We start from the raw sequence: 8289 nt of genomic DNA on the forward strand, positions 1-8289 counted from the left end.
CATGAGGCTGGAGGCTTACGTTTTCTGCTGTCGATGACTGCATTAGGTTATTTTCGTACTCTCTACTCGATTGCCGTGCGAGCGGCCCACCCGCCCTTTCACTAACAGCCAAATGGCTGATCGGAATTGTCTTTGAAGGGTTTGGGTACCGCGGGAGTGTGGTCGCAGACGCAATGGCCTTCCCCACAATAAGTTAGTAGTGAGTACGGATCACGCGATGACGTTTAAGCAATGTCACGACCACCTCTACACAATTCGGTGACGGTTATCACTGATACATTATTACATTTCTAGCGTCTGTACCGATGACTTGCAGCTGCCGCAGCACTTGACTTGGTCAATTGTGGACTTTGGCATACCAGATATTGGTCCCATGTGGCCTATCCTATACATAATCTTCATCATATTGCTTGTATTTTCAGCATACTTTTAACTGCTGACCGCGGCATCTCGCCGGGGAACGAAGGAAACGCGTGCAGAAATTTCCAGCGGTCGACAACGCACGTTGGCCGGCATGCTGACCGGTCGTAAAGCCACTGCTGATCCCCCAGCAACATATATTGAGGCGGAAGAGCCGTTACTTGGGCCATCGGGCAGCGCCGGTGAAGCTCTCCAGGTCTACTTTTCCCAGCACCACCACCTCCCACCTCCGGAAACGCCAGCACCGTGGCCCTTCCTCCACAGAAGAAAAGGCACACTCAAGCCAACACTGCCTCCACCGGTCCCAGTCAGCAGCCAGCACCTCTCCTGCCCACCACCCCCAACACCACCGCTACGAACAGCAGCCGGCAACACTCCTGCCCCCCGCCACCCCCAATGCCACCGCCAACCTGCAACGGAAGCGCACCAAGTCCACCAATAAGATCGATGCCGTTGGTGTCCCCCCGGGGTTTGAGCGGCCTCGTAATCCCAACGAGGACATTATTTGGCTGACTGACACTTGTGGTGGTGATTTCAAGAGCTGGGCCTATGCACTTCAGGGCTCGACGACGGTCATCTGTTTTTTTGCGACACACATAAGGAGAGTAACGCCACCATTTCCCGCACGAACTGGGATTGCTCAGCTTACACCCGGCACGAGGCCTCCTACTCCCACAAAGCGGCTGTAGTCCAGTACACGCAGGATCAGCAGCAACAGCAAACTGACAAGCACCTGGCCATGACCGAGGTTGCCGACAATCCCTTGTTGGCTCTGTTTTGTGGCGCATACATGGTCCTGTACCAAGCCATGCCTTTCACTCACTTCCCAACGATCTGTGAATACATGGACTGGCTTAAAGTACCAAACATCACCGGCTTAAGTTCAACGAAGGTCTTTTTGTGAAGCTGAGTATGTCGGGTCCTTGAAGAAGGAGGATGCAATGTTGAAGGGGGCGATGGCCAAGTACAAGTCCTCCACTAGGATGCACCTTACACGCATATCACCGATAAGGTCGAGAATATCCTTCACGCCCCGCGCTTCAACCGCATGCGGTCGGCGATGAATAGCTCGGGGGCGATGCTAACTTCATGGCGCAAGAACTTGCTTGGCAACGAACCCTTGCCCCCCCTGCAATGTGTACGGAACGTGGAGCCCTGAAATGCTGTCTCTTTTGGCGCCGGAAGGCGCCAAAATTTTTTTAGGTTTATTGACCGAAATTATGCCCTCCCGCAGCCGTAGAAACCGATTTGCCGACCTCTGAACATGATTGAGAACTTGTACGGCGTGGCAGAATTTGCGGCGATGCTGACCATGGACCTGGCTACGGCATATCGGGGTCTATCGTTGCTGCCTGCCGTACTTGACAGAAATGACACGCAGGGCACGGCAAGAACACATGCCATCATATCTGGTTGAGGTTGAGAACCATTCCGGTTACCGATCAACAGCAGACGTACGCGGATAGTTATCACAGCTACGTTAGCACATACATTCCCCAAACATGCGGGAATCCTTGCCGCTGAACTGAAATCTCTCAATTTCTCTATCTCTCGCCCAGTACCGGTATACCAATGTTTCCACAATTGCACGGTTCGGAACAAATAGTGCAGATAAATGCAATAATTCGGCCACCATTATGGCTGCCACGGTTTGGCGTGCAGGGGTTGGTGCTGGCTGGCTGGCTGGCTGGCTGGCTGGCTGGCTCCTTTGTGCAATCTGGTCTTCTTATCGATAAGCCAGCAAACCGGCACGATGAGCGGCCGCGGTCGGGACCTTGGTCGACGCAATTGCTATGCGTGGTAATGTGCAGGGCCAAGCACGGCGAGTAAACGCCGCTATAAACCAATTTTTCACTGGTGAAGAGCCTGTATACAGTAAGCCTTACCTTGCTTGGCCTGCGTCGCCAGCAGCAGTGACTGTGCCGCCGACCCTGCTGGCGGTTTGCATCTCTCAGAATATCGGTGACACGCTTGACACGTCAGTGATCCCATGATGGGAAGTCTTATCTTCAAAAGACAATGCCTGTACACCCAAAAGCTTGAAAACGTTCCAAAATGTGTAAAGCAACAACCCGACATATAACCCTTATGGCGTGGCGTAAGTTACAATCCATACACGGCGCGTCGCGGTGTGCCTCTTCACTTATGATGTGTGAAACAGGGGGTGTATCTTCGCCCGTGGCAGCTACCCGGCGAAACCCTGCCTTCCCCGGTATTTCGGGGCACCCTCATCCAGTCACCCTAGTCAACTTCTCAGTGAATCGCTCAGGTTCCGCACCCACCACCAGCGTCCAACGGAATCTGCCGGGTCGACAGCGGCCCAACTCCGTTCTTGGTCGGCTCGCAGGTTAACTTTATCCCAGGTCACCACCGTCCATGAACTAGGGGCGCAATGCCTTCCACCATCGGAAGGACTTTTGACACTAATGGGTATCGATCCCGGGGGCAATGGTCGCGCCTTACCAGTAGTGCCAGACCCTGTATGTATGTATGTAAGAATATTTTTATGTACTCTTTGCAAGTGGAGCTCGTGTGCTCCAGCAGCGGTGCTATGCCCAATCTATCGGCACGTGGTGGCTTCAGCACACTGTCACTGTTGTAACTACCAGTGTATTAAGCAAGCAGTTAAGACGAGCCTAAATAGGTAGTTGAAGACGTTGTATAGCCGTCATGTATCGCCATCCGCTGTCATGCGCCTCAATGGTGACGCCACCCAGTGTTCGTGTTGAATGTTCAAATGTTAACATCAGCTGTGGTCCAACGAGCAACGATGCAAGCGGCTGGCAAAGAGGTGTCCTCGGATACGTTTACTGTATGTATGTGTGTATTCCACCTTGCCACGCCTGTCTGTAAAACAAGATACTCTAGATCCTTCCGGCCAAAAGGATTTATCATTAGGGTGGCCCATCGGCAGGGTAAAGGCCGGGTGGCAACTCCCTTCGGTGACCCTACCGAGGCCTTTACCCTGCCGACCGATGGGGCCCGATGGTTACCGATCAGTGACCGGTAGGAGAATGCATGCTACCGGGTATCGTTCGTGCGGAAATGTGCTTGACTGCAACCGCAGTAATTGAACGCATGGGAATGAAAAGGGCTGCGAGGCAGCTTGCAGCAGGATTGTGGACGGCAGATTTATGTACATTTACGAGGTAACGTGCTTTGGAGTAGCCAAGCTCCAACAGCTGCAACAGCGGCAGCAGCTAAACACAACCGCCAGGATTAACATCAGCAGCCGTCTGCACTCGCTCGCTAATATGGGATAGATTTGTGGGCATCTGGCACATGTTTAGCAAGTTGTTAGCCATTCAGACAGTCAACTCCAGTACCAAGCTGTACAGCTACTCCCAAGTAAGCAACGGCACAGCAGATTCCATACATACTTAAACAGGTGAAAGCAGGTGGCCTATCATTCCATCATCCTGCCTGCCTGCCTGCCTCGTTCCCCAGACGACGAAAGGTTGCCAGGCGCGCCCAAGACGACGAAAGGTTGTATTTGTTGCATCTTCCAAGCCAAGCCATCGTATATCTTTGTATGTTTGTTTGTATGCCTCATCGGCTGGATGGCTCTGGTAAATGAAGACAGCATCTTTCCTTAAGTGGTCGACCCAAGACGACGTGTTCAACATCCCTCATTGCGACGTCTCCGCCCACATTCAAACAAAGACGCGGTCGCTCCTCTATCCGCCGTGACAACGATCCATGCATCCACAAATCCAATCCACTAAGGGAGCTGTCCGGGAGAGGGGGAGGAGCAGGGGGAGGGGGGGAGGAGGGGGAGGGGGGGGAGGACTCCACAGCTGAATATCCACCGTCCATCTGCAAACCCAGATGCCTATTTTGGAACCTTGCTTTTGAGCTAACTAGCCAACATGATAAAAAAATGTAGATAGCTAGCCAAAGCTGACAAAAAGCTAATCAGGAAGTCAGGTAGACAGGGAGATGTTTTCAGATGTAATTCAGCTGCCAAAACTGCCATCTGGCCTGGCGCCGTCCTCTGTGAAGCTTCTGGTATTGATGGCCGCAGCGGCAGCTGCGTCGCCGTCACCGCCGCCGCTGCCTACAAACGCTGGCAGGTCGTACGGCGCCAGCATCTTGGATGGCTGTACGACACGGTCAAACTCCTCGCCGCTGACCAGGCCCAAATCCAGCGCAGCCTCTCGAAGTGTGATCCCCTCGCTGTGCGCCTTCTTAGCAACTCGGGCGGCAGCGTCGTACCCTGCGTTGCCAGTACCGCGGAACGCCGTACGTTCATTGTACGCCCATCAATACTACCAGTGCAATGCTGCCAGACGCGCGCAGGAGAAAAACACACACGCAACCCCCCTGTTCTCCCGGGCTGTGAAGGCGATCCCCAGAGCCCTCAAACCCCATCACAGCCCCGCACAACGCTCTACCCGCATCACCCTCACCAATTACGGGATTCAGGGCTGTCACGAGCATTAGCGCCCCCAGTACCAGCCGGGCAATCCTGGCCTCGTCCGCACGGAGCCCCGAAACCAGGTGCACCGTGAAGGACCTGACGGCATCGGCCAGCAGCCCGGTGGAACGCAGTACTGCAGCTGCAATCAGCGGTTTGCATGTGTTAAGCTCGAGCTGGCCGCCGGCGGCGCTGCCGGCCACGGTGACGGCTGTGTGATTCCCCATCACCAGTGCGCACACCATGATCAGGGCCTCCACCTGCGTGGGGTTCACCTGCGCGATGGAGGAGACAGCCGCCGGTCGTGTATTGGAGAGAGGGGGGAAGAAGGGGAGGGATGGGGAGAGAGAGAAAGAGAGGGGGGAGAAGGGGAGGGATGGGGAGAGAGAGAAAGAGAGGGGGGAGAGAGAGAGGGAGGGAGGGAGAGAGGGCGGGAGGGAGAGAGGGCGGGAGGGAGAGAGGGCGGGAGGGAGAGAGGGCGGGAGAGAGGGAGAGAGAGAGAGACACTGGGGGCCCGGGGGACTCCCGTCCATAACGGAATGTTGGCTGGAATGTGATGATGAAGGCCGCCTGTGTGTTTCAAGCCCGTTGTAGTCGTTGTGAAACGTTCCGGACGCTCTATAAAAACGTTCCTAGTCCTGCTAGCCATGTGCAGGAGATGATGTCCTTCTAGGAGGCATCCAGCGCGACTGGTCATCGTGGAAAACCGAGCCTAAGCCATTAAGCAGTAATGGCGCGATCAGAAGCTGCAAAAGCTGCTTCTCACTCACGCAACACAACACAACACACAGCACCCGCAGTCGCTTTCTTTTATCTACATGGAGTGTCTTCTTGTCTGGATAAGGGTATTATGTTATTCGTATACGATCAATAAAAAATGCCAAAGTTGCCGTACAGCAGTACAGGTGGTTCGTACTACCTTGCCCGGCATGATTGAGCTGCCCGGCTCGTTGGCGGGAAGCAGCAGCTCCCCGATGCCACATCGTGGACCGCTGCCCAGGAGACGTATGTCGTTACCGATCTGCAGGTGGACAGTATACCCATCCTTCTCGGTGCATGAGCAGGTGTCGTACGAAGTACTTCAGGTGCTGCCGCTCCCGTCCGTAACCCCGCATAAACACATACATAAATACACACACACACAGACCTCGAAATGCGCACATCCTTAAAATATATAAAGCCCCGGTACGGAAACCCCAGGTTTGAAGGCGGCAGCACACACGTAGACGCAGCTTTTCTCTCCCACAAATCCCTCCCTCCCCGGCCCCCCCCCCGCGCCCCCGCGGCCACCCCCCGCGGCCCCCCCCGCCCTCCCTCGCCTTGCTCAGAGACACCGCCAGGGTGTTTAGCGCGCCGCTCAGATGTACGGCGGCGTCGTGAGCCGCCAGGGCCTCGAACTTGTTGGGTGCGGTGACGAAGGGAAGACCCGTATCGCGAGCGAGCGCCTCAGCCACCGCCTCCGCGAAGCCTACGTCCGTGACCGTGTGCATGTGCGTGTGCGCTTGTGAGTTTGTCGTACCATACGGATGTACGGATATGTACGTACATACATCGAGCTCGTGGCGGGGCCATTTTATGGTGGGAGCCGTGTCTGGTGGCGAGATGGGTGGTGGGATAGAATTCCGGTTGGGCTCTATCGAGCCGTCCCCCCTCACTTACATACCTACTCACATACCTATACCCAGTCACCTAGCCCCCCACCCCCCCACCCCCCACCCCCCAAAGCCACTTACACACCTACCCCGGAATGTGTTAAGACCAGTGCCCACTGCCGTACCGCCCTGAGCCAGCATGTACACGTGGCCCATGGCATGCCGTACACGCTCAATGCCGTACTGCACCTGCAGCAGCCGTACGGAAGGACAGGGTTAAGAGTGCCGTAATACATAGTTACGTTATGAGATTGAGTGCCGTACACCCTTCGTCGTTTCCTCCATTTCCCACCCCTACATGCGGGGTCCAATCCCTTAAGAACGCGTCCGCACTGCGGGGTTTCGACCGCAGCCGCGAGGGGGCTTCCGAAAGTGCGTCTTCAGACCCGACAGCAGGGATGAGTGAAGCCTGCATGGTGGTGCTGTGCTGTTCACAGAAGCATTACGATATGTTTGTACGGTACATCGTGTAATAAAATCGTAATAACGACTTGACGCCTGGCGTAACTATATTTCCTGGTCATTAAAACCTTTTTTGCCGTACTTGCCGAATATTGTCGTACCTGCGTGGCATACCCGCTGAACTCCTGTCCCAGCGTGAGTGGCGTGGCGTCCTGTGTGTGTGTGCGCCCGATCTTGATGATGCGCGCGAATTCGTGCGACTTCGCGGCCAGGGCCTCCTGGGAGTCAGGTTCGGGGTTCGAACCGCACAGCGGGCGAGTCAGAAACCGCGACATGTGCAGGGCAGTTGACTAAGGAAGACGGCAATCGAAGCCAGATAACGGAAGTGGCACGCATACAGGCGCGCATACATATTCACACAAAAATCAACACACACACACACACACACATGCACACACGCGCACAGACACACTTACATACACACTCACATACAGCCGCACCTGCAACCCCTGCAGTGCCGGCAGCAGGCGGTGGTGGACCTGTAGCGCCACCGCCACGTGCATGGCTGTAGGGAATGTACTGCATTGCCGTACAGCAGCACATTTACAGTCGCAATGTAAACGTGCCGTACAATCCGTACATGCAGGATACGGAGACACGGCAGCAGCGCACGGAAGGAGCGGGCGCGGGTGGCCCGGGCGCATTGGTGTATGTGTGTGGGGTGTGAGAGGGGGCGAAATTGGGAGGGCGGAGATGTAAACGAGGTCAGGACCGGAAAACAGTGGTCGACAACAACAACGGACATCCTAAGTGGGTTGGGGCGGGGGGGAGACTCCTGGGTGGGGGGAAGAAGCCCCCAAACGGTCGCCCCCAAGCACCGACAACGTCCAAAGAGCAGGCAGCAAGTTTAATTTTCCCTTCCCCTCGGTCCTCCCTCCTCCCTCCTTCCTCCCTCTTCTCCTTCTTCCTCACGGGCGGGGACCTCGGCATCCGGGCTTTAGGAATTTGGGGGTTTAGCATCAGCGTCATGTGGTGCCACACCGGCGTCTCCCCTTCTCCCCCCCTAAAGTCAGGATGATGATAAAACGACGGAACTGGGTCCTCCCCCCCCCGGCAGGGGGCTCCGCCATTCCCTTCTCCTCCCTTGGCGGGGTGCCGGTGGGGTGGTGGGAGAATCTCGCTCTCTGCCCCCCCCGGGGGCCCACGTACTCGTTGGAGCTCTGTCCCAAGTTGACGTGGTCGTTAGGGTGTACGGCAGTGGCCCCGTTGGGCGACGTGGCGGCCAGGATCTCGGCGGCCCTGTGATGCGCACGTGTGTGTATAAGGGGGGGATGTGTGTATGGGGGAGGGAATGTGTGCAGGGGGGGATGTGTGTTGGTGGGGGGGGGGGGGGAGAAG

At 56.0% G+C, this 8289-nt stretch overlaps 2 protein-coding genes across 2 annotated transcripts in view; one reads left to right on the forward strand and one right to left on the reverse strand.

Annotated features, from left to right (window-relative positions):
* Positions 1–1109, forward strand: part of VOLCADRAFT_92756 (uncharacterized protein) — a gene marked incomplete at both ends in the record, with an annotated part of 2826 nt that extends 1717 nt beyond the window's left edge. The window contains one exon of the mRNA XM_002952014.1: positions 783–1109. Coding sequence (XP_002952060.1) covers positions 783–1109 — 327 coding nt within the window. The remainder of the gene's footprint in view (positions 1–782) is intronic.
* Positions 1110–4376: 3267 nt separating this feature from the next.
* fum2 (fumarate hydratase) overlaps positions 4377–8289 on the reverse strand; it is a gene marked incomplete at both ends in the record, with an annotated part of 5763 nt that continues 1850 nt past the window's right edge. Inside the window, 8 exons of the mRNA XM_002952102.1 lie at positions 4377–4636; positions 4830–5112; positions 5754–5882; positions 6172–6305; positions 6579–6678; positions 7053–7169; positions 7392–7470; positions 8101–8190. Of these exons, the coding sequence (XP_002952148.1) occupies positions 4377–4636; positions 4830–5112; positions 5754–5882; positions 6172–6305; positions 6579–6678; positions 7053–7169; positions 7392–7470; positions 8101–8190 (1192 nt within the window). The remainder of the gene's footprint in view (positions 4637–4829; positions 5113–5753; positions 5883–6171; positions 6306–6578; positions 6679–7052; positions 7170–7391; positions 7471–8100; positions 8191–8289) is intronic.

The sequence above is a fragment of the Volvox carteri genome (genome assembly GCF_000143455.1).
Source record: "Volvox carteri f. nagariensis unplaced genomic scaffold VOLCAscaffold_27, whole genome shotgun sequence".
In the NCBI taxonomy this organism is placed as follows: domain Eukaryota; kingdom Viridiplantae; phylum Chlorophyta; class Chlorophyceae; order Chlamydomonadales; family Volvocaceae; genus Volvox; species Volvox carteri.